The sequence below is a fragment of the Meleagris gallopavo genome, chromosome 27 (genome assembly GCF_905368555.1).
Source record: "Meleagris gallopavo chromosome 27, MGAL_WU_HG_1.1, whole genome shotgun sequence".
In the NCBI taxonomy this organism is placed as follows: domain Eukaryota; kingdom Metazoa; phylum Chordata; class Aves; order Galliformes; family Phasianidae; genus Meleagris; species Meleagris gallopavo.
Window position 1 is genome coordinate 477835 of NC_139430.1, and position 26253 is coordinate 504087.

At 61.2% G+C, this 26253-nt stretch overlaps 4 protein-coding genes and 2 long non-coding RNA genes across 13 annotated transcripts; 4 read left to right on the top strand and 2 right to left on the bottom strand.

Annotated features, from left to right (window-relative positions):
• The first annotated feature begins 3462 nt into the window (after positions 1 to 3462).
• On the top strand, positions 3463 to 19450 carry CADM3 (cell adhesion molecule 3). Of its 5 annotated transcripts, XM_085210066.1 has the most exons (12): positions 3463 to 3621; positions 11784 to 11924; positions 12041 to 12193; positions 12648 to 12785; positions 13002 to 13172; positions 13559 to 13649; positions 13977 to 14146; positions 15032 to 15154; positions 15722 to 15847; positions 16144 to 16212; positions 16477 to 16610; positions 16680 to 19450. In XM_085210066.1, exons 1-11 carry the CDS (start codon positions 3543 to 3545, stop codon positions 16593 to 16595), a joined length of 1380 nt encoding a protein of 459 aa, XP_085066192.1. In that variant the 5' UTR covers positions 3463 to 3542; the 3' UTR covers positions 16596 to 16610; positions 16680 to 19450. The 5 variants fall into 5 exon arrangements, with proteins under 5 accessions (XP_085066192.1, XP_085066191.1, XP_085066193.1 ...); XM_085210065.1 differs by having other exon boundaries at positions 16477 to 19450; XM_085210067.1 differs by lacking the exon at positions 16144 to 16212 and having other exon boundaries at positions 3464 to 3621; positions 16477 to 19450.
• LOC146542652 (uncharacterized) lies at positions 9534 to 11789 on the bottom strand. Its single transcript, XR_014879864.1, has 2 exons — positions 10455 to 11789; positions 9534 to 10123 (listed from the first exon to the last, which is right to left on the bottom strand). It is a non-coding gene; the product is annotated as an uncharacterized LOC146542652 (long non-coding RNA).
• On the bottom strand, positions 15166 to 24559 carry LOC146542653 (uncharacterized). Of its 3 annotated transcripts, none has more exons than XR_014879861.1 (7): positions 24420 to 24559; positions 23617 to 23863; positions 22723 to 22831; positions 20800 to 22625; positions 19622 to 20684; positions 16485 to 18842; positions 15166 to 15831 (listed from the first exon to the last, which is right to left on the bottom strand). It is a non-coding gene; the product is annotated as an uncharacterized LOC146542653 (long non-coding RNA). The 3 variants fall into 3 exon arrangements; XR_014879862.1 differs by having other exon boundaries at positions 20800 to 21285; positions 21396 to 22831; XR_014879860.1 differs by having other exon boundaries at positions 20800 to 22831.
• ACKR1 (atypical chemokine receptor 1 (Duffy blood group)) lies at positions 19826 to 21876 on the top strand. Its single transcript, XM_085210078.1, has 2 exons — positions 19826 to 19963; positions 20626 to 21876. The coding sequence occupies exons 1-2, from the start codon at positions 19943 to 19945 to the stop codon at positions 21529 to 21531; spliced, it is 927 nt and encodes a 308-aa protein (XP_085066204.1). The 5' UTR covers positions 19826 to 19942; the 3' UTR covers positions 21532 to 21876.
• Positions 22699 to 24240, top strand: LOC104914423 (serum amyloid P-component). The gene is made up of 2 exons (XM_010723908.4): positions 22699 to 22820; positions 23382 to 24240. The coding sequence occupies exons 1-2, from the start codon at positions 22757 to 22759 to the stop codon at positions 23999 to 24001; spliced, it is 684 nt and encodes a 227-aa protein (XP_010722210.1). The 5' UTR covers positions 22699 to 22756; the 3' UTR covers positions 24002 to 24240.
• LOC100550524 (mucosal pentraxin-like) lies at positions 24449 to 26077 on the top strand. 2 transcript variants are annotated; one of them, XM_010723909.4, is made up of 4 exons: positions 24449 to 24626; positions 24803 to 24902; positions 24971 to 25140; positions 25351 to 26077. In XM_010723909.4, the coding sequence occupies exons 1-4, from the start codon at positions 24449 to 24451 to the stop codon at positions 25944 to 25946; spliced, it is 1044 nt and encodes a 347-aa protein (XP_010722211.1). In that variant the 3' UTR covers positions 25947 to 26077. The 2 variants fall into 2 exon arrangements, with proteins under 2 accessions (XP_010722211.1, XP_010722212.2); XM_010723910.4 differs by having other exon boundaries at positions 24451 to 24620.
• Positions 26078 to 26253: the final 176 nt, after the last annotated feature.

The window sequence follows — 26253 nt, forward strand, 5'->3', positions numbered from 1 at the left end:
AAGCCAAATTCAGTCAGCCCAAAGGGGGAAATCCTTTTTCAGAGATGCCAGATGGAATGTTTTATGTCAGAGGGGGCCAAATGACAACTGGCATTGCTAAGGTGATTGGGGAAGCCCTGTAGGGTGCTGTAGCACACGGTAGGGTGTTGCAGGGTGTTGTAGGGTGCTGTAGGATGCTGTAGGATTCAGTGGGGTGCTGTAGGATGCTGTAGGGTGCTGTGGGGTGCTGTAGGGTGCTGTAGGGTGCTGTAGGGTGCTGTAGGACACTGCTGAATACGGTAGGATGCTATAGGACACAAGGATGCTCTAGGAGGCTGTGGGGTGCTGCAAGGTGCTGTAGGAAGCTGTAGGGTGCTGTAGGATATTGTAGGACACTGTAAGGTGCTGTAGGGTGCTGTAGGACACTGCTGAATACGGTAGGATGCTGTAGGACACAAGGATGCTCTAGGATGCTGTGGGGTGCTGCAAGGTGCTGTAGGAAGCTGTAGGGTGCTGTAGGGTACTGTAGGACACTGTAAGGTGCTGTAGGGTGCTGTGGGGTGCTGTGGGGTGCTGTAGGACACTGCTGAATACTATAGGATGCTGCAGGACACTGTAGGATGCTGTGGGGTGCTGTAGGACACTGTAGGATGCTGTAGGACACTGTAGGATGCTGTGGGGTGCAGTAGGAAGCTGTAGGATACTGTAGGACACTGCAGGATGCTGCAGCACGCTCTCAGGTCTCTGCTGGCACACGTGCAAGGTGAAGAAGGAGACCCAGAGGCCAACAGCACTCTGAACACAACACCCACCTTCCCAGCCCGGCGTTGTCACCAGCAACGGAGCAGCAGAAAGATTTGGGCTGGTGGGGATGTGGGGAGGCCTTGGGGACGGAGCAGAGCTGAGGAGCACCGCCCTTCCCAGGCACCACGGGTCTGTTTAGAGGAGATACCGTTCCTGGGAACCCCCGAGGTGCCACGGCAGCGTGACAGCATCCCTCGTGAGCATTCAGTCCCGGCTGGTGGCAGATGCTCTGGGGCTGAATCACAGCATCGCCTGGGCTGCATCCTCCCCACCCTCTGCCTCCATCCGTGGGCCGTCGCCCCACGGCAGCCACGCGCACAGCTGGGGTGCTGCACCCACCGGGGAGGGGGATGGAGGTGTGTTCTGAGAAGCCCCTTCGCTTTGCGTGGGGCAGAACAAGCTCTAAATGCAGCCTGGAGTTCACACAGCCTCCGGGATGGGGCACGGGGACAACTCCCATCACCTCCACTGACAGAGGGATGTGGGAGGAGGGATGCGATGCTCCACGTCCTCCTCTAGGGCAGACATCACAAGGAGGGGGTGGGGGGCCATCAAAGAGACCCAGTGCCACATGAGACCCTCCTCTCCAAAGGAAACTGCCTCCCTGAGCGCTGCCAACGGGGCTGGAGCCACCCACACCCCCCAGAGCCCCATCCCATAGGACCCCATGCCCCCCATTTCTCTGCCCCATCCCAAACTCCCACCGGAGCTCGTAGTGAATTTCTCCTGGGGAACGAACTGCTCTCCCACCTCCCCACAGTATCCTACAGCACCCTACAGCTCCCTACAGCACCTCGCAGCACCCCACAGCACCCCACAGCACCTCACAGAGCGCCACAGCTGTTTGTGATGACAACCAACATCCTCACCTACCCCCAACCATCCCCGAAATCCACCCCACCGACAGGAGATGGACATCACCCCGAGGGCTGCATCCAAACAGGGGACGAAGATTCGGGCCGAGCAGCTCCGTGACCACCACCAGAAAAGCTGTTCCACCCACAACCCCTTCCCACGGAGGAGATGACTCAGAGACAGCCCTCAGCATCCCTGCAGGATGGCATCAGGGTGTAGGAAAGCTCAGCACGAAAGCACGCAGCTCGTCAGGGTTTGCTCCATCCGTCCCTTAGGACCAACCGTGGCCAAAAGGGTGAATTTGTCCTCCAGGGCTGCGCTGGGTTTTACCCTCTGGTGGAGGTAACACAGATAGCGGAGGGTACAGGAGATGCCATAGGGTAGAAAATAGGATTTTTTTCACCCCAAAAGCGAATCAGCTGCAGGTTTGAGGCTGAGCTCCCGCGGGGCCGTCAGGTGGATTTGATGCCCTGTAGGGTCACAGCTCAACGCTCCTTCTGACCACAGCACCCAACGGACCATCCCACAAAGGATGATCCCAATAGGGTGAAACTGCCCTAAATAGCACCAGCACCCCTTCTTACCCCCCTCGCCCCCCAGCCCAATGCTCTGCCCCCTAATCCTACATCCCCCCAGAAGCAGCAGAACAAAAATCTCCATCCATCCCAACAGTTTGCTGAGGTTCCCAAAAAAAAGGTCAGTTATGGCTCGGGGCCCCCCCCCCCCCCCCCCATGGGGTCCCCAACCCCAAAACCACCCATAGCCCCAATGCCCCCCAACTGGGGGGGGGTTGAGGGGCCCTAAAACAGCATCTGGGTCCAGAGAGGGTTGGGAGGGGGTTCTGCTGGAGGCTGTGAGGTGTGGGAGATTTGGGGCTGTGTTGGGGTGGTGGGATGTGGGACCCCTTAAACAGGACTGGGAACCCCTCAGTCTGGACCTGGGATCCCTTCATATCCAGAACCACCCCAGATCAGGAACTGGACCGGGATCCTCGCAGACAGAAATTGGGACTGGGAGCTCCTTCAGAGTGGGGCTGGGGTCTCCTCAACCCTGAGACCCCCCTCAGCTGCAGGACCCCCTTGGATTGGGCTGAGATCCCCTCAGAATGGGACAGAACCTCTCAGAATGGGACCAGAACCTCTCAGAATGGGACCGGGACCTCCTGAGACCGGGACCAGGACCCTCATCTCTTCAGGTTGGGGCTGGGATTCCTTCAGATGGGCCAAGACCCCGTCAGATTGGACCAGGACCAGAATCAGAACTGGGACCAGAATGAGGATCAGACTCAGAATCAGCATCAGGTCCCAGATCAGAAACAGAACCAGGACCAGAATGAGGATCAGACTCAGAATCAGCATCAGGTCCCAGATCAGAACCAGAACCAGGACCAGAACCAGGACCAAGACCAGGATCAGGATCAGAACCAGGACCGGGACCAGGACCAGGATCAGACCCAGGATCAGCACCAGAACCAGAATCAGAACCAGAACCAAGACCAGGATCCGGATCAGCACCACCACCAGAACCAGGACCATCCCTATATCAGACCCCCCCCTCACCCCGGGACCCCCCCCCTCACCTTCAGCCCCCGGATCGCAGTGGTGGTGGGGGGGGGGTGGTGGTGATGCTGATGGAGGCAGCCCTTCCAGCACGGTCACGTTTACCCGTAGAGCGGGGAGGTGATTTGGGGGGGTGGGGGGGGGGCTCACAGACACACATCCCCCCCCCCCGACTTCCACCCCCCCCCCGGCGGGGCCGAATGGTCTCTCCCTGCGCTCTATTTAAGCCGCGCGGTGCCGCACCGCCGCCAGTCCGCGAGCAGCGCCCGGTGCGGGTGGTGCTGAGCGCTGCGCTCCGGGTCGGTGCGGGATATTTTCCCCCCACCCTCCCCCCCCCTCCCCGCTATGCCGCCCACCGCCCCCCCCATCGGCATCGTCCTGCTGCTCATCCTCGGGGCTGCCGAAGGGAATCTGTCCCGAGATGGTGAGTAGGGGGGGTTTGGGGGGATGGGGGCTCTAATGGGGGGGTTGGGGAGGAAGGAAGGGTGGAGTGGGGGGTTACTGGGGGGGGGGGGGAAATAACGGAACGGCTCCGTTATATGGGTCAGCCCCGCAGGTGCGCTCCGCCCCACAGCCCCGCCCCACAAACAGCCCCGCCACCCGCGGGAGCGCCGGTGCTGCCCCGTGGGGTGGGGGGTTGGGGGGGGGCTCAAGGTCACGGTGCTGCCGCACGGTGCTGTCCGTTAACCCCCCCCCCCCCCTCTTCTAACCCCCCCATCTCCATCACCGCGTACCGCCCGGGGCGGGGCCGGGGCGGCGGAAGGTTCCAGACAGCCCCTCCCGGGGCGGGTGGGGCTGCGGGGGGGGGGGGGGGGGGCACGGCGGGGTGGACCCCCCCCCCTCCTCCTCCCCCCCGCTGCCTTTAGGGGTGACATCGTCTGGGGGTGATGGAGGACCCCCCTTCCCCCCCCCCCCCGTGTGTGTATGGGGGGGTGATGGCATCGTCTAGGGATGGGGGGGGGCAGACGGTGGGGAGGGGGGGGCGGTGATGGTGGTGGCATCGTCTGGGAATTGGGGGGGGAGGGGGGTTGGTAGAATGATGGTGACACTCTATGGGGGGGGGCTGGGGGGGAGGTGGCAATATTGATAGCCTGTGGGGTGGGGGGTGATGGCATCTTCTGGGGGGGGGAGGGGAGGGGGGCAGATGATGGTGACCGCCGTGGGGGGGGGGTTGGGGGGGGTGATGGTGGCATCGTATAGGAACTGGGGGGGGGGGGGGGGGTGTCTGTAGAATGATGGTGACACTCCTATGGGGGGGGGGAGGTGGTAATATTGATACTCCTATGGGGTGGGGGGTGATGGTGATGGCATCTTCTAGGGGTGGGGGGGAAGGGACAGATGATGGTGACACCCCCCCCGTGGGGTGGGGAGGGGTGATAATGGTGACATCCTCTGGAGATTGGGGGGAGGGGGGGCTGTCTGGCGGGCTGATGGTGACACTCATGGGCTGTGTTTGGAGGGGGGGGGGACAATATTGGCAGCCTTATGGGGCAAAATGGGGGCAAAATGATAGCAGGGACATCTGCAGATGGAGGGGGACAAATGATGGTGTCCCTCCCTCCCCCCCCCCCACCCCAATGCGGGGTGATGGTGGCAGCCTCTGGGGACAGAGGATGATGGTGACAAGCTCAGAGTTTGGGGGGGGACACGATGATGGCAGCTCCGTCCAGAGGGCACAGTGATGGCGGTGACATTCTGTGGTTATTGGGGAGGGGGGGGGGTGAGAACCCCTTGGGGTGGGACTGGGGGGACAGTGGGGGGGGGGGGGGAACAATAACAATGCTGTGGGGTGGGCAGGATGGCAATGTCACCCCTCTGCTTTTGGGGGGGGGGGGGTGGGGTGACAATGACACCCCATGGGTGGGGCAGATCTTCCCCCATTCTTAAGGATGGGACCCCCTCCAAAAAAAAAAAAGAAGAGCCCATCCTCATTTTGGGGTCGGGGGGGCTAAGATCTGCTGTTTTGGGGTGAGGCACACGGCAGGGATGGCCGCTGTGATGGAATCCGCGCATCCCATCCAACCACCCCAGGGGTGCCCTCAGACAAAGGCTGTTTGCCCCCGTTGGCAATGAGGAGAGCAATGTTTGGGGTCACGGAGGGGGGGTTTATACGGGGCGGTGCTTTTTGGGGTTTGTTTTTTTTTGTTTTTTTGTTTTTTTTTCCCCCCTCTCTTTGTTTTGGAGCCAGGCGGCGCTTTGGGGGTTTTTTTTTGATCCCCGTTTTGGGTGCAATCACTGCTGCTGCGTCTTTGGGGAGGTGGGAGGGGTCTGGGGATGGGGGGGGGGTCCGTGTTGTGTCCCCACTGCTGTCCCTGGGCTGTAGGGGGTGGCTGTCACCTGCAGCAGCATCATCATGGGGGGGGGAGGGGGGGTCTGTGGCTCCTTTCCCATCGCGTGAGACCCCAAACCAAATTGTCGGGGTTTGGGCACGGCTTCATCCCGGTGTTGGGGATGATTGGGGCTGAGGTTCCACGCGCTCCCTGGGCTGTGGGGGGGGCAGCTGTCACCAGCAGCATCACTGGAGGGGGGGGGTTAAAGGGGAGGGGGGGTCTGTGGTTCTGTTCCCATCGCATGAGACCCCGAATGGGGCACGGCCTCATCCCAGTGTTGGGCATGGGGTGGTGGCTGGGGCTGAGTGGGGTTAAGGTCCCACGCAGTCCCTGGGCTGTGGGGGGGTGGCTGTTACCTGCAGCATCACCATGGCGTGGGGGGGGGCTGGGGGGGGGGCAATGGCTCCGTTCCCATCCCGTGAGAACCCAAACAATGACTGCATGGGAGCATCGGAAGCCTCAGCGTGGTGATGCAATGGGGTTGAGTGGGAGCTTCAATGGGGCCGAGTGAGAGCCCCAGTGGGGTCCAGGTCCCCCGCAATCCGGGGGTTTTGGGGCTGATGACACTGCAGGATTTCTCTCGGAGCTCTCCATTCCCCAACACCAAAATAACGACCCCCAAACCTGACCACACACCGGAGCCGTCGCGCTGCTCCCGCATGGATCTCCCACTGGGGCTGCTCTCACATCGCTGCCCTCCGGGGCTGGGCTGAGTTCTCCCCCGCAGTCATTCCACTCTCTGGAGCTGTGTGAGCCTTTGTTTGCACAACGCCCTGCATTCACCCGTGGGAGATGCTGTGTGCCAACACCAGGCTTGGGGTTTTTCCACCCTGGGGCGCACCGCGTTGCACGGCGCCTGTTGGCACCCCTTGGTTTGGTGGCTGTGGGTCCCACTCTTTTGGGGACGGATGTCGATGCTGCTTTATGCAGGCACCAGGATGACCCTGGAGGTGGGACAGTGGGAGCGTGGTGGTGTCGGCATCCCGTGTGGGACCCCTGGGATGCGTGGATGGGGATGGAGCCCCATCACCGGGTGCTCCAACAGTCGGAGGATGATGGGATCCCTTGGTGAGGCAGCGCCGTTCGCTGGGGTGTGCATGGATGCCATTGGGGCTCACCGTGTGCTCCCCATCCCTTCCCAAATTGGGAGCAGAACAACTCCTGTCGGCCCCGTTACGGATGGTTCCCTGAGGGTGCAGGGCTGGAGATGAGTGGAACCCAACCACCCGTAGCGGAGCATCTGAGCGGAGGGGAAAAGGCACCGCTCAGCGGATTTGGAGACAATGCCCCGGGATTAAAGGCTGCAGAACTGCTCTGCTGCATACCCAGACAGTGAGGGGATGCCATAATCCCTCCTTTTTGGCACTGTCCAAAACGTGGGGTGAGGTGGGGGTGCATCTGCGTAGGGTTGGATGTGCTGGAGGGGCGACCCAGGGTGCTGTGCTTGGAGCATCTCCATCCCAAACCGCTTTGGAAGGGATGCAAGAGGAAGGGATGGCTGCCCAGGATTCCCTGCTCGTGTTCTCGCCTCTCCAGGGGTGTTGGAGGGATGGGGGTGGCTACATCTGGGAGTCCCCTGGTGCTGGCAGGGCCCTCTGCCAGATGGAGGAATGTGCATTAAGGCTCACGCTGCTGTTTGTTTGTGCTGGGTTGCTTCTAACCCGGTTTTACCCCAATGCGGAGCACCGCGCAGCCATCCGGGTCCTGGCAGGAAAGAAATGACCCCAGAGAGAGCGTGGAGGTGGTGGTGCAGGACCTGCGGTGCTTGGGGTGGTGGGCTCTGCATCCCAGTCCCGGTGGTTGTAGGGCACGGCGCGATCACGCAGATGCAATGGGGAGAGCTGTGCCCCCTATGTGGGCACCTGCTCCGTGAGACCCCCATCTCTGTGCCTCCCTTTGCACCCCCACACCCAACCCCATCTCAGGGTCTCTGCTTTAACGCTGCACCCCAGGATGGGGACGGCGAGCAGCAGCTCCCCGCTGCCCTTCTTCACCCAGCTGCCAGCAGGGACCGTCACACTTCTCACCATGCTTTTGGAGCGCGTCCCACAGCGCAGTGTGGGACCCCCGTGGGGCACTGCAGCCCCACAGATCTGTCTTGCAGAGGCAGAAGCCCTCGGTGTCACCAACGCTGCACTGCTCAGAGCGATCCCACTGCCGCGGCACTTCGCTCGCTGGGCAGCAGAGATCCTTAAAACAGAACTGTCAAAGCAAAGAGCTCGTTTCCTTGGCAACAGTCGGAGATGGGAGTGTTGTTTTTTAGCTCCTGCCCCTCGGGCCGAGTGGTTTTTGGCTGTTTGTTGGCAAATGGGAAGGAGAACACCTGGGGGGGGGGGGAGGTCACCCCTCCCCACGTATGGGGGCGGAATGGGGGTTGTGGGAGGCTGGAGGGGCGGTGGGATCCTTCCAGTGGAGTGTTTGGGGGGAGAGATTTGGTTGGAAATGGGGAAGGAAGAGAAGGGTGCTTTGGTTGGAAGCCCATGAGGTCCGTTTGGGCAGTGCTTGGGGCTGGGTGTGGGGCAGGGGGTGTTAGGGCTGCTTCCAACCCACCCTGCGCTCCGTTGTGTGCAAAAACGGGGAGGGGGCTGCTGTGGTGACCCATGAAACAGCTGTCACTGTGGGGCCACATTGTCCCAGAGCCTACATCAGCCTTTGGGGCTGTGGGGCAGGTTGGGCTGCTGACCCTCAGGAAGAGCCCTGGTGCCGTGGGGTGGTGATGAGAGGAGCCTCCTATGGTCCCACAGCTCCAGCTGCTTTCCTCTTCTGCTGCTCCCGCATCGATCTGTGGATGCATTTCAGCTACTTAACCTTGACCTGAAGTCACACACGGCCAACGGCTCCCACCTCCCCACCGCAGCAGAGGGGCCCCGCAGTGCCCACAGCACGACCCGGCTCTGCCCTGCAGCTCTCAGTGCTGTGAGCAGCCCTGCCGAGCTCCGAGCTTCCACCTGTTGGGATTTGGGCTCTCCTTTGCTTTGCCCTTTGCTGGAAGCTGAGTCTGTGCGTGTCCGCCTTCAGAGGAAGGATAGAAATCACAGCGTTTGGGGTCAGGTTGGTTCGGGTCGCACTTGAAGGCGCTGTGGTTCTGTGTTTGCTCGTGCGGACGCTGGGTCTGCTCACCTCTGCCTCTGTGTCACTGCTGGATCTCACCCTGCGCCACAAGGACTCACCCGTTGCAGAGCTGGGAATTGTGCACAGCCCCGTCTATGTGCCCTACGGTTCCAAGCTGCCTTTCAGGGGCTGTTTGCCTCCATTCCAATGATGTTCCATTGAATCCCCCGCTCCGTGCGAGGCTGGGATGGGAAGGAAGCTGCCAGAGGGACAGTTTGGCACCAAGAGATGCAAACCGGGATGGATCCGTCCCTTTCGCTGCAAACTTGGGAGCCTTCCCAAAGCACCTGCGTGCCGGAGCTCCTGCAGCAGCACGTGGGGACGGTCCCGAACTGCCGGCACCGCTCTGAGCCCGGAGCTCCATCTGCTTCCTCCCCTCCCGCTGCCCGCACGGCACGGAGCCTCACGTCGGTGTGTGAGGGGTCTGAGCGCCATCAGAGCATCGCTGCCGGCAGAACAGCGCCGGGCGATGCGTGCCGGGGTGGCGCTGAGGCCGTGCGTGGAGCAAACGGGGGTTGGCGGTGGCACCGTGGAGCGAGCGGGGATGGGGACAGCCCTCAGCAAAGGCACCGAGGGAGCTGAGCTCCTGGTGCAGGAGGAAGGCTGCGAGGAGGAAGAGGAGGAGCGGCGCTGAGCAGATGCATCGAAACCGGAGCAGCTTTTCCTCCTCCCATAACAAAAGCTGGAGTGTGTGGAGCAGCCTGGAAGCCGGGCTGTGGGCATCCCAGACTGTGGATTCGCACTCAGCTCCAACCAACCTGCGCAGCAGATGTCAGAGCTGAGCGGTTTGGGGTGGATTTTTGGGGAGCTAAGAGAGGTGGGATCGCTGCTTTTGCCGCTCGTAGCCGGGATGGCAGCGCCCTGCAGAAGTGCAGAGGTTTCATTAACGAAGCGCTGATTTTATTTTATTTTATTTTATTTTTCCTGGAGCGCTTCTCCGGGCTTTGGTGCGCTGGAATGGGCGCAGCGGCTCTCGGCCAACAGCACTGCGGTGCTCTGGGGGCGCAGCCGGGCTGCCCTCTCCTCCCCGAGGGTCCCATCTGGCTGTCGGAACGCCTCTATTGCCGCAAAACTGCGTCTCCCACCGCAGTCGGGCAGAGGAGGAAACGTGGAGCTGAGGATCTGCTTCCCCCTCCTGGAGATGTGGGAGAGGAGCGCTGCTCGGTGCCGGTGATGGGCAGCGCGGGGCGAACGGGCGACGTCGCATCCGTGCGTCTTTCCACCCCAAAATCGGACCGGGTTTTTTTTGGGGGGGAGCTGTCGGGACCCGGAGCGGAACGCTTGCAGCTGTCGGGGTGGGGATGCGCTGCGCTGCGCTGAGAGCTGCTGGATTCGGGTGCGATTTCGGCGTCCTCCTGACGCTCGGTGTCCCCGTGCGCTCCCAGGGATGGCGGAGCTGAGGGGTGGGGACAAAGCTTTGTCCCCATTGCGTTGGATCAGGACGGGGAGAAGCTCGCGGGTCCCCACGGCATCGGTGTCCCTGTTCTGTCAAGGGCCAACGGGTTGCAGCCGTGCGGGTTTTAATTAAAGCGAGCCGTGCCCATCTGCTGCGCCAAGCTGTCGGTGCGGAGGCGAGAGGGGATGTGGGGCACTGCAGCTCTCTGTGGGGTGGGGGACAGCGGGGGAGCCCCCCCCGGGGCACCCAATGGAAATCCAAAGGGGGGTCCCATGCTCGGGGCGGGAGTCCCGACGCTGGGGTGGAGGGGAGGAGCAGAGGGGCTCTCCTGTTGCTCCCCAGGGACAAAGCGTCGCGGTGACCCCGGTGTCATCACGGGGATCCTGGTGCCATCGTGGTGACCCTTCCCCAGGTTAATACCTTAACGAGGCCGGCGCTGTGGCAGCTGATGGTAATTGCGTTAATTGAAAGGTTGGGTCTGCAGTCTGCTGTGTGGGTGTTACGCCCCGTCCTCGATCGGAGTCGGAGCGCTTTGAGTTTGGATAACAGCGGCCTAATCCCTTAATTAACAAATTAAAACAAGCCGACAGCCATCACCGTGCCCAGAGGAGCAGCAGTGCTGTTGTCCCAGGCCGTATCCCCAGGGTTGGGGCTGGAGAAACTCCTGAGGACTGCACTCAAGTGAGCTGGAGCCAAACTGGCTGCAGATGGAGGGAGGATGAGCAACAGCACCAATAAAGGTCCACGAGGATGAGGTGGGAAGCAGAGGCCCTTCAGCAGCTGATAACCCCAGTGAGTGGAGAGAAGCAGAGTTCCATCAGCGTGATGTAGGAGCATCAGCAACCCAGGGATGGAGCCTTGAACCCTGGGAATGGTTTTCATCCAGGTTTGGTGTCTTTGGAATATTGAAGTTCTCGTGTGTTCCAAAGCTGCTGTGGGATTCACGCGCTTTCCAGCCTGGAGTTCATAGAATCGTTAAGGTTGGAAAAGACCACTAAGATCATCAAGTCCAACCATCAGCCCACCTCCTCTACGCCCACTTATAGGGTCACTGTGGTTGGAAAAGAGCAACGAGGTCATCCAGTCCAACAACCGACCCATCTCCAACCACAGACCCATCAGTTCAACACAAGTCTGGGAAGCTCAGCGTCCTCGTCCCCCTGCCCTGCTCGGCCCTCTCCATCCCCTCCTGCGACAGCTTTGTGGAATTTACAATGTCAGCAAAAGAAAACACTTCCCTCCGTCCTTCTGGGCAGAAAATGGAGAAATTCAGTCTGCTTCTGCTAAGTGGAGCTTCTCCCAGCCAGCAAGCGTCGTGCGGGGAAATGGGGCCGCGAAATGAGGATTGCAGTGCGGGCTCACAGGGCAGGACCAGCCTTGAGGTTGAGTCTTGAGCCCTAAACACGAGTGCTGAGATGTAAGACGACGCTCCATGGAGCTCCACATCCAGCATGTGATGGAGGTTGTGTCCGACCTCCAGGCTGGGCAAGCTGACATCTCCCTTCCCCGTGGGGCAGCACGGCGCGGCGGCCGTCCCAAAATAGCCGTCCTTGGGGCAGGTGGGGTTATCTGATCCTCCTGCTGCTCCTCTCTGCCCTTGGGCTGCTTGGCAGCGACGTCTGTGCGAAGGAAACGTGGGTTGGGAGGGATGTGCGGAGCTCAGGAGCCCGTGGGATGGATTTAGGGCCCAAATTTGAGGGTGAGAGACCGAAGTGCCCCCCTCCTCGAGCTCTCCTTTCTTGCTTGCAGTGAGCCAACCCACGACGTCGGATGAGACGGTGGTGGCTGGTGGCACAGTGGTGCTGAAGTGCCAGGTGGAGGACCCCGATGACTCCTCGCTGCAGTGGTCCAACCCTGCCCAGCAGACCCTCTACTTTGGGGAGAAACGAGGTGTGTGTGCAGGGTGGGCAGAGGGGAGGTGGACTGGGGAGAAGCCGGTCATCCGTCCCCACCTACGGGGAGGGTGGTGGCATTTTCACTCACCCCGCCGTCCCTTTGTCCCCCAGCCCTACGAGACAACAGGATCCAGCTGGAGAGGTCCACACCCAACGAGCTGACCATCAGCATCAGCGACGTGGTGCTGTCGGATGAGGGGGAATACACCTGCTCCATCTTCACCATGCCCGTGCGGACCGCCAAGGCCCTCGTCACCGTGCTGGGTAAGCAAAGGCACCCACTGACCTCCTCTCTGTGTCTGCCCCATCTGCGGGATGCCCTCCATATGGCCCTTTATCTCTTCTATCCCACATCCCCACCCTGTAACGCATCCTCGTCATCGAATCATTACGGTTGGAGAAGTCCCATCAAAGGCCAACCATCAACCCGTTCCCACCCATAGAATCGTTACGGTTGGAAAAGACCCCCAAGGTCATCAAGTCCAACTTTCAACCCATTCCCACCACCGTGCCGCTCAACTTCTGTCTCTCCATCCATCAGTAGGCAGCTGCACACAGAGCTCACGGGTTGTTGGAAAAGACCCCCAAAGGTCATCGAGCCCAACCTTCAACCCATCGCCACCACCGCGCTCAACCACATCTGATGTCTCTTCATCTCCAGACAGCAGCACACTCGGAGCTAATGGGTTGTTGTCTTTCTCACCTCCTCCTCTCCCAGGAATCCCCCAGAAACCCCAAATCTTTGGCCACGAGCAGCCCATCGATGAGGAGAAAATCGCCCGGCTGACGTGCCGGTCCTCCGGCAGCAAACCTGCAGCGCAGCTCCGGTGGAAGAAGGGCAACAAAGAGCTGAAGGGTGGGTGATGGGGGGCTGGGGACACTGTGGGGACACCACGGGGACACCATGGGGCACTGGGGGCTGAGGTGTGCCCAGCGCTGGACCACTCCAGCTGCACCATCCCATTCTACTGCCAACGATGGGACGTGGGTGGGTGTCCTCTGCTCCATGTGCACATCAGCCCCAACCCTCTGTGGGGACATTGTCACCTCCAAACACCCCCTGTCCCCACAGCTGAGGGCACCGAGGTGGTGGAGGACTCCAATGGGAAGACCTTCACCGTCAGCAGCCGGGTGGAATTCCGTGTCACCAAGGAGGACAACGACGCCGAGGTGACCTGCACAGTGGACCACGAGTCCTTGCAGAACTCTGAGAGGTCAACCACGCAGAAGCTGCAGGTCCACTGTACGTGGCATGAGGGGACCAGAGGCCACTTGGGGAAGGGGATGGGGCCAGAGAGAGGTGGGAGAGCTGGGGCGGCCCTCACAGTCACCGCACTTGGCCCTGTGTCTGCACCAATATGGGTCCAGTGTGGGGGATGCTGCGCAGTGTCACCTCCCCTGCCCATCCCTGCCCCCGGGGACCTCCCTGTCCCCATCATCCCCTCCTCCCCATCTCCCCCAGTCCCACCTCAGAGGCAGGATGGGGGATGTGGGAGCTGATCACCCGTGGATGCTCTCACACCGCACCCCCAGGGTCGGGGGGGGGGGGGGGAGGGAGATATTGGGCAGGGTTTGGGGTGCCAGCTGGGGGGATGGGGCAGCGCTCTCACCCCACTGCTCCCCTTCCAGACAAACCAACAGCGAAGATCGAACCTCACCCGCAGTACCCACGGGAAGGAGAGAAGCTGCAGCTGCAGTGTGACGGGCAGGGCAACCCCGTGTAAGGACCCCCAGCTCTCCCCACTGCCCCTTCCCACCCACCACACACCCCAAATCGCTGCTTACCCCCTCCCTGGGGCTGGGGGTGGGGTCTCCGCTCTAAGCTGAGACGTGGGCTCACATTTGTGATGGCCCACATCCCACAGAGGGCAATTTCCTCCCCCCGGAGCACCAAATAACAGAATCACAAAAAGATGGAATGAGTTTGGATTGGGGGGGGGGGAACCTCAATGACCGCCTCGGGTGGGGGCAGCCCCTCTCCTCCACCCTCTGTGATGCTGTGGGGGGGGGGGGACCCAGCGGTGCCTGACCCCATCCCACCCCGCAGCCCCCAGGAGTTCCTATGGGAGAAGGAGGGCAGCGACGCTCCGCTGCAGCTCAGCTCCGACAGCATCCTCATCTTCCCCTTCCTCAACAAGAGCGACAGTGGCACCTACATCTGCACGGCCACCAGCTCCATGGGCAGCGTCATCGCCAAGTACAACCTGGACGTCAGCGGTAAGGCAGTGGGGTGAGGGGCAGGGAGGACATGGTGGGGGCAATGCCCGCTTCGGCACCACGGCCCCATGGGTTGGAGCATCCCCTGCTGCATCCAGATGTGCTGAGCTGCTGGATGGGGTGCAGAGCTGAGCTCCCACTGCTGCCTCCTCCTGCCCTGGCCGTGCTCTGCTCGCTGTCGCCGTGCCCCACTGGGCTGCATCTCCCCCCACCTCATGGGGTGGCTCTTTTCCTGCACTTCTCGGTCTGGATTTGGGGTCCTCCTCCTTTTCTCCGTCATCCTCTTGTCCTCTCCTTGCTCTCCACCAGCTTTGGGCTTTTCCATCTTCCAGCATCCCTTGTGCTCTGGCCTTCCCCCTTCCCTCCCCTCTTGTTCTTGTTGCCCCCAACCCCACCCTCCCCCTTTTGAAATGGCTGTGGCTGACAGGAGCGCATGGCAGCGATGCGTCCCACCCCACGCGGTCCATCCTCAGCAGCCCCCTGCCTTTGCCCACCCCGTGTCCCCATCACCCCTGGTGCAGGGTCCCACTCCTGCACCCACCCGCTCTGTATCAGCCCACCCAGCGCCGCATCCAGGCATTGCTTTCTCCCATTCTCAAATCCCCAGAGCCACAGGGGTCTTGGGCACCATCACCAGAGCACCCACCTCAGCCAGCACAGGTGGCACCCAGCGCTGGGTGACCCAGACAGGAGGGTCCCATGGGTCCCTCATAGGATGACCGGGGCTGCTGGCAGGTAGGACACTGGAATGGTGTCCCCGATGTGACCCAGAGGCAGGAAGAGAAATGGGGTGGTGGAAGGTCCATCCCTGCCATGGTCCCACCCGTGGGCTCTGTCCCTGCCAGGGACTGATTGCTGTCCCTGTGTTTTTGTCGTCCTCCCCAGATCTTTCCCAGCTCCCCACCCCACACGTTCACTCCACTCCAGCCCCTTCGCCAGGCCCTTCCCAGCCCATCTCTCATGCTTCCACGGCCACCGCTTCATCCTCCACTCCAGCTCCCATCCAAGGTACCGTACGCTCCATTTCTGTCTCTTTATGGACCCGCTGCTCCTCAGCTGGAGACGATGTCAGGAGGACGGTGGCCCCGTGCTGGGTTAGGGACACTTTGCCACGCGCCCAGCCAGGCTCTGAGCCCCGCTTGGTGGCATGGGGACAACGTGATCCCCCCCGTGCTTCCATCCCATTGCATCACCGCTGCCGTGCGAACAGCTCTGGTGCCCCCACGTCCGTCCATCTGTCCCATGCGTCCATTCTCCTCGTCTTCCCCCGTTGTTTTTTCCACCTTCTCTTTGTCCAGATGTCCCCTCTGAGTGTTCCCATGGCTCTGCGCCCCCACTATGCACCAGGGGATGGTGACAGCAGAGCCATCATGCAGCGCTGGTGCTCACAGCGGGCAGAGCTTTGCCCATCCCAGGGCTCTCCACATCACAACCCGCCTTCCCCCCACACTGCTTCACCCCGGCTCCGCTCCTCACCACCTTCTGCCTCCTCAGCACCGCACTGAGTGGGACCCGGGGCGAACCGCAGCATCCCCTCCCCTCTCTCTGCTTTCTCCCCCTCCATCTCCTGGGCAGATGCCAGTCCGGTGCTGTCGACTTCCAGCACGTACCACGCGGTCATCGGCGGAGTGGTGGCCGTCATTGTCTTCCTCCTGCTCAGCCTCCTCATCGTGCTGGGACATTACCTGATCAGGCACAAAGGTACGGGGACGTGGGACGATGGGAGGTGACAGCCAGCAGAGCCCCCCAAGGTTGGGTTTAGGGGCCGCTCTTCAGCTCTGTGCTGACCTCGAGCCGCCCAACTCCACCTCCATTCCCCATCTCCGTGCTGATCCAGCAGTGGACGGCCTCACCTCCATTCCTCACCTCCATTCCTCCTCCTCTCCCCTTGGTGCACCCTCAGCCCTGCAGTGCCCCACCGATCGATTCTCCCTTTCTCCTCTCCCTCCCCCTGCCATCATTTCCACCTCCCCACCCCTTTTCCATCCCCCCGGCAGGTGTGTGCATAAGACACGGGGAGACCATCACAGCCAGACCGCAGCAAAACCCACCCGAGGTGGTGATGTGTGAGTAAGAGACCCCATCCCCACCCCACCTCCTCCTTCTGCAGGAAAACCTCCCAAGGGAACAGGGACGGAGGGTCAGGGTGGGCAGAACCACGCAGGAAGGCCACTCCCCGTCTTGGGGCAGCCCAATCCCCAGTGGGATTTTCCCCCATGCAAAACCCATTTTTTTCCATTTCAGGCTAAGCCCAAAGGATTTCTCCCAGCCACGGTGGCCCCGTTGCGCCATCCATCCCACGTGGGTGACGTTGTCCCCTGTCCCTACAGGCACCTACCTGACCCACGAGGCCAAGGGCTCCGACGACGCTCCGGATGCCGACACGGCCATCATCAACGCGGAGGGCGGCCAAGCGGGCGGCGACGACAAGAAGGAATATTTCATCTAAAGGGCATCGGAGAGGGTGAGAAATGGAGCCAGCGAACCCCGATGGAAACGGAAACCAGAACACAAACCCCACTCAACCCAACAGATTTACTCTCGTGCCCGGCACGGGCGGACGGATGGACGGACGGACAGAGTGATGGCGGGACAGAGAGCAGAGAGCGACCGGCTGAGATGTGATGATGCTTCTTCTTGAACTTGTACAAAACGTTGTTACTACGAACAGCGAAAGCCCCGTTTGCTTGCTTGCACCTCCAACCCCGCGCCCGGCGCTCGCGCGAAACACAGACCAAGCAGTGAGTGAGCGACGTTCCTTCTTCCTTTGGACCTTTGCTTTGGTTTCGTGGCTGCTCTTTGCTTTGGGCCCTCGGTTGGGGTGTTGGGCTGGGGTCGATGTAGCTCTTTCCTTTCGTTTCTCTTCCATTTTGGGTTTTCGTTTTTGACGCCCAAGGATAAAATCAGCTCCGGGCTCTGCGTCATCGGTGCTCCCACCAAGAGTTGGGACCTCCCCGTTGTCCCCGGTCCGTAGGGATGGGGTTTGCTGTGGACCCCCGCATCCCTGCCCTGATTTTATCCTTGGTGGTCCTCATCCGACAGTGTCTGTTGGGGAGGTGAGCTGTCCTCGTGCCGTCGGTGTGTGAAGGGGGTGAGATTCCAGGGTGGGAACTGCCGAAGCCCCCCCGGAGATGCTGGGAGCTGCCGGGCACCACGGCTGCCCCATTCCCACCCAGTGGGAGGGGGGAGGGCAGGGTTTGGGGGGCAAATTGAGGGGGAAAAAAATGAAGAAAAAAGCCCCAGTTTGCAAATTCTCAGATTGGAGACGTTAATTCAAACCATCTATTGAGATGTTCAGTGCTGGGCCATCACCAACACCTTCTTGGTGGCCCCAGGAGCCTCCAGAATGGTGTTTTTTGGGTCCTGAGAGTGACTTTTGGTGCAGTGGAGTCGGCCCGATCCGTGCTGCACGCCAGGACCAGCAGCTCTGCGCCCCGGCAGCGATGTGATCTGTGGGTTCCCTGCTCCAGGTGCTCCTCAGGGCTGCCCCTGTCCTTCCCGGCCCCTTCCTATGGTTGGTGCTGAGCTGGAAGAGGCCTTGTTGGCTCCAAGGGTGGCCAAAATGTTTGGGTTTTGTGTCCCGATGGCTTGGGGTCTCCAAAGAGGTTTGGTGGGCACTTGCCCAACCTCCAACCCGGGGAGAAACCACATCTCTTCCAAGCCAGATGGGAACCAGAAGCTTTTTTCCGACCTCCCCATCGCATTGCTGGGGTCACCGTGCTCCCCTCAACCCCACATCTATAGGGCCAGCCCTCCTCGGGTGCTGGCATCGCATGGTCTGGATGCGAGGGGTTCGCAGGAGCACCCCATTACGTTTCGGAGTGTCCAGAGGAGCTGAGCCTTTGGTGCAGGAATGGGGTGGGGTGGGCAACCCCAACTCGGAGGTAAAGGAAGAATTGGGTCCTCCACCACGGAGTGGGGGGTGGAAGAGCTGCTCCCACCCAGAGGACGAGGAGTGGAGTGGTGGATGGGGATCGGGGCCACCATGGCTTGGTGGGAACAAGAGATGTGTCCGCAGCACGTGGCTCTGTCATTCCATCAGCTGAGCGTTGGGTGCCTTGAAGGGGATGCACGAAGCCTTCACCACCCCCTGGTGAGGAAAAACCTGTGGGTTCCTCACTGCCATTCCTCCCCTTCCATCTCCTTGGAGGAGGATGTTGGTCATGGGTCCCAAGGGGAGAAGGATGTTGGCTGTAGGTCCCAGTAGGAGGAGGACATTGGTCACGGTCCCAACAGGAGGACATTGGTCATGGTCCCAGTAGAAGGAAGACATTGGCCATGGTCCCAGTAGAAGGAGGATGTTGGTCATGGTCCCAATGGGAGAAGAATGTTGACCATGGTCCCAAAGGGAGAAGGATATTGGCCGTGGGTCCCAGTGGGAGGATATTTGTCACGGTCCCCGTGGAAGGAGGACGTTGGTCACGGTCCCAGTGGGAGAAGGATGTTGGCTGTGGGTCCCAGTGGGAGAAGGATGTTGGCTGTGGGTCCCAGTGGGAGGAAGACATTGGTCATGGTCCCAACAGGAGAACGTTGGTCATGGTCCCAGCGGAAGGAGGATGCTGACCATGGTCCCAACGTTGTCACCAGAGGTCACACTGCCGACACGATGCCGTTCACTTCACTGCACACACAGAGCATGCACAGCACGTGGGCTTCTCCGAAGGTCTTCACCATCCACTCTTGATAGGCTCAATTCCTTCCAATGAAACACAACGACATGTTTTTACGTACGGTTCCATCTCACTGCACGTCTCCACGGTGCAGATCGAAGCGCAGGAGATGTCCTGAAGGTCCAGGAGGGATTTGGGTCCCCCAAAAAAGGGCTGTGGGGATTTTGGGTCAGGACTCAGCCATGGAGTGGTGGGGCCGTAGTTGGACAGCCCCCACGTGAGGGGTGGCAATGGGGACACGGTTGGGGACACCGCGTCCTGCAGGAGGTGACATTGGGACTGTGCCCCTCACTGCTGGCACCCAGTGGAGCTTTGCAGTGTCACCACATCCCCGGTGTCCCCTCCCAAAGCACGAGGGCTGCATTGGCCCCATGGCCACCGCGTGCCACCAGAGCACCAGGATGGGGACACGGGGCACTGAACTCTCAATAGACCACGAAAGCCATATTAGTGCGGAGCTCTGAGCGCCGTGGGGCGGCCGTGGGGCGGAGGACGGGCTGTGTTGTTGTGCTGTGTTCTTGTATGTACATAAAGGGAGACAACGAACGTCGGTGTTACTTTATAACCTTTCTAATATCCTGTGCTAATCTCAGAAAAATAATCCTATAAAATATATCTGGATTACACACCTTCACCCGCCTGCTTATCTCTGCCTCCGCATGTGGCCCCCAGGGGAGAGGGGATGGGGGGGACACAGCTCACCCCATGGAGACCCCACAGCCCCCAAACCCACCCAGACCCCCATCCCATCCCCACATTCCCAGCCCCTAAGGATGGGGACGTTGCCCATAGCCCCATTCCTCACCCCACAGCGGGGACTGCAAACCTGGCACGGATTTTGCCCCGCACCAGCAGCGCTTCCAAACAAAATTCCAAAGGAACTGCAGTCGTTCTGCCAAAGAATGATTATTTCCTGCACCAGAAATTACTGGCAGCAGCCGCCCGTTTCCTTCAGCCTTGGTGGAGGGAATTGCTGAGGTGGGGAGGGAGAAAGGGAGGCAGGGAGCTGGGGCAGCCTTTATCACAGCCCTGCAGCCCTTCGCCCTGCAAAGCAGAGGCAGAGTGGAGCTGAGCACTGTGCACGCTGTGCGTCCGTTGCTGAGCCCGGAGGCGTTGAGGACACATCATGGGCAACTGCATCCCGGGGGTGAGTCCTTCCCATCCTGGGGGGTTCTCCAAAATTCCATTCCTCTCTTTGGAGGTGACCCCTTTTCCAGCTCTCACACCCATCGCCTTCCTCCCTTCCCCACCAATTCCCCAACACCATGGGGTACCCTGCCATGACCCCATAGGGTATCCAACCCATGGAGTACCCAACACCACCCCCAAGGGGTACCCAACATCACTCCCATAGAGTACCCAAACCCAACCCTACTGGATACTCAACCCTGACCCCATAGGATACCCAACACCACCCCCACAGACTACCCAACATCGCTCCCATTGGATACCCAACCCTGACCTCCCATGGGGTCCCCAACCCCACTGCATACCCAACCCAGACCCCAAGAGGTACCCAACCCAATGGGATACCCAACCCCACCCCCATTGGGTACCCAACCCTGACCCCATGGGGCACCCAACCACCCCATGTCCCCCAGCCCCAGGTGGACGCATAGCAGTGAGTCCCAGAACTGGAAAACACCACTGAGTGCAAGAAAATGGGGTTTTCTTGACTTGGGGTGAACCCACACCCTGAGATATCAGCGCACCCCACACCGTCCCTCCCTGATAACACGTGGCACGTGGCCACCGGAGGGGCCAACTCAGCGACACCCCACAGCACACGGCACCTTCTGTGCTTCGCAGAGCCCTGAAATCGTAGCAAACAGAACCTCCTTGGACTTAATGGACCTCTTCAACTCCACCTACAACGAGGACTACATGTACATCAACACAGACAGCAACGACGAGGACTTTGCGGCCGCAGAGCCGTGCCACAACCACTACTGCCCCTTCTTCCACCGCGCCGCACCTCCATACCTGATTGCCACCAGCGCCACCTCCTTCGTGGCCACGGCTGCTCTGCTGCTGGCTCTGTTCCTGCGTCCCCACTCCTGGCCCCACGGCCGCACGTTTGTGGCCCAACTGGCTGCGTGCTGCGGGCTGTTCGCCGTCACGTTGCTGCCGACGGCCGCGGGCATCGCTTGGGGGTGGCAGGCGGGCGAGGGGCCGTGCAGGGCTGTGCTGCTGCTGTGGCAAGGCAGCGTGTTGGCACAGGGGCTGCTGCTGGGCGCCGGGTGCTGCGGTTTGCGGGGCCGCGGCTGGTGCAGGGTGGCGGTGGTTTGGGTGCCGGCGATGGTGATGGCGGTGCCGGCGGCGCTGAGCGGTGGCATCGCGGGGACGGGGCCGAGCACGCAGTGCGTGCATCGCAGCGTGGACGTGGACTCTGTTGTGCATCTGCTGCATCTCACCGTGTGTTGCTGCGTCCTCCTGCTGCTGCCTGCTGCGCTGCTGACGGCTGCGGTGCTGCGGGGTGAGAGGGGGAGCGGGGTGGGGTGGCTGTTCTGGGTGCTGTGGGCTCCCCATGGGGTGGCGATGGTGGTGGAGCTCCTGTTGGAGGTGGGAGTGATGCCGACCAACTGCAGTGCCTTTGAGAGCTTTGATTTTGCACTGGGGCTGAGCGCGGCGCTGGGGGGGCTGCACTGCTGCCTCGTGCCCCTCACGCTGCTCCTCAATGCCTTCTGTGGTCACAAAGGGGGGGGAAAGTGCTGAGCGCCCCAAAAGGGCACCCACAGCCCCGTCCCACACCCCCATGGGTGGCCCCGATGGCCCTGGGTCACATTGCTCCCCAGCACTGCTCCCCCTGCACCCATTGCTCTCCTGGCACCCATGGGTGCCGCTGGCCTTTAAGCTCCCTGTGGGTGGCGCTGTTCCCCCAGAACCCCACAAATGCTATTGCTCAGCACCCACGGGTGCCCTTCAAACACCCCAAGAGTGGCAGTGCCCCTCCCCTCCCCCCCAGCACCTATAGGTGGCACTTACCCCCCCTGACAAACTCTGCCCCCACCACCACCCGGGTGGGGGGTTCTATACAATAAATCTCTCTGCAGCCCCAATGCCCACAGCCTGGTTTAATGCCTGGGGGCGGGGGGGCAGGGGGGGTCTCCTTTCTCAAAACAACCCTCATCCTCACACCCCGCTGCTGCCCCATGGCTGACCCATGGTGCTGTCCATAGCTACCCCATGGCCACCCCACGGAGCTCCCCATTGCCACCCCATAGCCCCCCCCACAGGAACCCCCACTTTCACCCCATGGCACCGCTGCCCCACGGAGTCCCCCATGAGCACTGTGGGGCTGAGCCCCCTTGCTGGCACAGCAGTGGCTGTGGGGCACAGTGTGGGATGGCTCAGTGCTTCCTGAGGATGCCCATCCCCGGAAGCACCACATTCCATCCCATTATCATCTCCGGTCCCGTTACCATAGGGGTGTGGGGTGGAAGCAGGAGAAACTGCTCCTGGGGCTCCGAATAAGGGGGGAGATGCTTAATGAGGCGCTGTGATTAATTAGCAGGAAGGAAAGTAATCGAGCTTGGCATTTGGTCAATGCTTGGAAATCCCCATTAGGGATGGTCCCATGGTGACAAAGGGTCTGGGGGGGGGGGGGAATAGAGGGGAACAGGAGGGTCAGGGAGCACAGAAAGCCCCGGAAGGTGCGCAGACACCATCAGAGGACACAAGGACTCACTCAGAGGACAGAAGGGTCGGGGTTGAGGCGATGCCTCGTGGTGGGGTGACCCCAAATCCGACCCCACACCACGCGCCCCGGGCGCAGCTCCAGGTCGGCCCCGTGCTGTGGTGATGCAGTGCTGCAGCCGTGTGACACCGTGAAATCACAGCTCCACCAGTGCCAGCGGATGGGATTGGGGGACGGAGCTCCCCTCCCACCCCAACCACCCCATAAACCTGCGGCATCCGCACCCAGCAGTGCACCAGCACCATGGGCACCGCGCCGATGTGGATCGTTGTCCTCAGCGCTGTCACTGCTGCCATGGTCCAGGAAGGTATGGGGACACTGGGGGACATCAGGGGACCGGGGTGTCACTCCATGGGGACATCACTCAATGGGGATGTTACATGTTGGAACATCATTTGGTGGGGACATCATTCACTGGGGACGTTACTCCATGGGGGTGTCACGCAGTGGGGATGTCGCTCAGTGGGACATGTTTTGGTGGGGACATCACTCATTGGGGATGTCACTCAATGGGGAGTTCACACACCAGGGATGTCACTCAGTGGGAACCTGATTGGAGCCATCACACGGTCAGGACGTCGTTCAATGGGGACGTCACTCAATGGGGACATCATGCAGTGGGGATGTCACACATTGGGGAGGTCACTCAGTGGGGATGTCCCTCACTGGGGGCATCACTCAGTGGGGATGTCACTCCACGGGGACACCTCTCCATAAGAACGTCACTCAATGGGGACGTCCTTCCACCACTTGATGAGGACATCACTCCATGGGGACGCCCCTCACTGGGGACACCACACGGCTGAGCCACCCCCCAGGGGAACGGGGGAAGATGCAGAGCCCACCCCATCCCTTCTGTCCCTCTCAGACCTCTACAGAAAGGTGTTTGTGTTCCGGGAGGACCCCAGCGACGCATACGTGCTGCTTCAGGCACGGCCGGAGCATCCCATGCTCAACTTCACCGTGTGCCTGCGCTCCTACACCGACCTCACCCGGCCCCACAGCCTCTTTTCCTACGCCACCAAAGCTCAGGACAACGAAATCCTCCTCTTCAAACCCAAACCCGGCGAGTACCGCTTCTACGTCGGGGGGAAATACGTCACCTTCCGCGTCCCCGAGAACCGCGGGGAATGGGAACACGTCTGTGCCAGCTGGGAGTCGGGCAACGGCATCGCCGAGTTCTGGCTGAACGGACGCCCGTGGCCACGCAAAGGGCTGCAGAAGGGCTACGAGGTGGGCAACGAGGCCGTGGTGATGCTGGGGCAGGAGCAGGACGCCTTCGGGGGAGGCTTCGACGTCTATAATTCGTTCACGGGGGAGATGGCGGACGTCCACCTGTGGGATGCGGGGCTGTCCCCAGATAAGATGCGCTCAGCTTACCTGGCACTGAGGCTGCCGCCGGCGCTGCTGGCCTGGGGACACCTCCACTACGAGACCAAGGGAGATGTGGTGGTGAAACCACGGCTGCGTGAGGCGCTGGGGGTCTGAGACCCCCAAGCTGTTCCCCTTTGCTGTCTCCATCCTCACTGTCCCCTCCGCCCACTCGGCACAGCCGTGGGGATGTGATGCACAGAGAGATGGGGACACCCCCAACCCCGGGTTGCCCCTCTCCTGCTGACTCCCCACGGCATGCAGTGCTGGCCCCATCCCTGTCCTGAGATCCTTGTCCTTCCCCTGCTCCACGGCAGCAAAATAAACCGTGAAAACTCCAGGTGACAATGACAAAAGTGAGCGCACGTCGATCCCGCTGGGGATGGGAGGGGTGGGGTGGATTTGGGGATGGCCCCCCATGATGGGTGTGGGGGACACATCGATTGCCAGGGATGGGAGGGGGTGACATGGATCTGGGGACGGACGCTTGTCCCCACACTTCCTGCCCATTCCTGACGTTACGAAAGTCGCTCACCCAATGTCCCCACAGCGACACACGGGACAATGTCCTCACTGGGGAAAGTCGAGGGAGGAAGTCAGGTGGCAGTGTCCTTCTTCTGGGAAGTCCCCTGGATCGGTGCCTCTGCCCACTCTGACTGCGGTGGGGACATGGAGACAACGCGGTTCTACCTTCTCTTCTTCCTCGTGGGGCTCTGCAGCCTCGCTGCTCCAGGCGGTAGGGGTGAAGGATCCCATAGGGAGCAGGCGGGGAGACGGATGGGGGGACACACAGGGTGGTGGCACTGAGGGGACACAACAGCAGACACCGCAAAAGGGGACACATGGGGACGTGGGGCTGTGAGGGGGGGGTGGCAGGGTGATGAAACTCCCCCACCCCAGCGCCGTCCTTCCGTCCAGGTGCCGCAGCCAAACTGAGCGCCCAGATCCAAAGCACCCCCCAAGTGCCCTCTATGTACCACAGCCTGGTGCTGAGCTGCAAGGTCACCGGGGACACCGGGTAAGGCAGCCCTGCACCCCCCACAGCACGGGCAACCCCACGCCCGGGTGATACTGAGCCCCACACAGCCCCAAGGAGTTCGTGTGGGAGAAGAAAGGGATCCACAAACCGCTGCAGAGAGGCCCCAGTGACATCCTCCTCTTCCGCTCCTTAAATGCAACCCACCTGGGCATCTACACCTGCAAGGTCACCAGCCCCCGGGGCTCCGCCGTGGCCACCTACAACCTCTGGATAAACGGTAAGGAGAGAACAACCTGTCCCCCCAGCTGTGCCCTCCTTCCTCCACTTCTTCCTCACCACCCCGTGCCAACATCACCCTGGATCACCAGCCCTCGTGTTGGCTGCACCTCGAGATGCTGGAAGCCACCCCTGTGGCTAACAGCGCTCACTTCCAGATCTGGTGGTTCCCCTCTTTGAGGGACACTCACTTTTTTCTCGCCTCTCCCAGACCTGAAGTACAAAGTGTTCGTGTTCCCCGAAGAGTCCAACGATTCCCTTGTGCTGGTGCAGGCGCGGCCAGAGCACCCCCTGCTCAACTTCACCGTGTGCCTGCGCTCCTACACCGACCTCACCCGGCCCTACAGCCTCTTCTCCTACGCCACCAAAGAGCAGGACAACGAGATCGTCCTCCTCAAATTCAAACCCACCGAGTACCGCTTCTACGTCGGGGGGAAATACGTCGCCTTCCGCGTCCCTGAGAGCCACATGGAATCAGAACACGTCTGTGTCACCTGGGAGTCACCCACCGGCATCGTGCGTTTTTGGCTGAACAAGAACCCATGGCCCCGCAAAGGGCTGCAGAAGGGCTACGAGGTGGGCAACGAGGCCGTGGTGGTGCTGGGGCAGGAGCAGGACGCCTTCGGGGGAGGTTTTGATGCTCAGCAGTCCTTCGTGGGGGAGATCTCCGACGTCTACATGTGGGACGTGGGGCTGAGCAACTCAGAAGTGAAAATGCTCGACTACAGTGAACCCTACGCCAACCCCATCTTCGGCTGGAGGAACTTCCCCTATAAGATTGAGGGTGAGGTGTACCTCGTGTCTTAAGGCTCCTGGCCACCACTGCCACCATTTAACGCGTGCGACCCCCCTCCCTCCCCCTGCGGTCCCCTCTGCCTGACCTCCCTCCCCAGCGCCCACATGGCAACAAATAAAAGGAATGGGACCGACAAGCCGCAGCAGGCAGTGCTGGGTGGATTTTGTGTTACTGGGGGGTGGGGGCTTTGGGTGAGGAGAACAACTCTGTGGGGTCCCCCATTGTGCCCCCCCATCTTGAGATCCCCCCCCCTTGAGCCCTCTATGCAGTCCCTCCTTGTCCCCCTCCATGGGGTACCCCCGTTTCCCCCATTTTGGG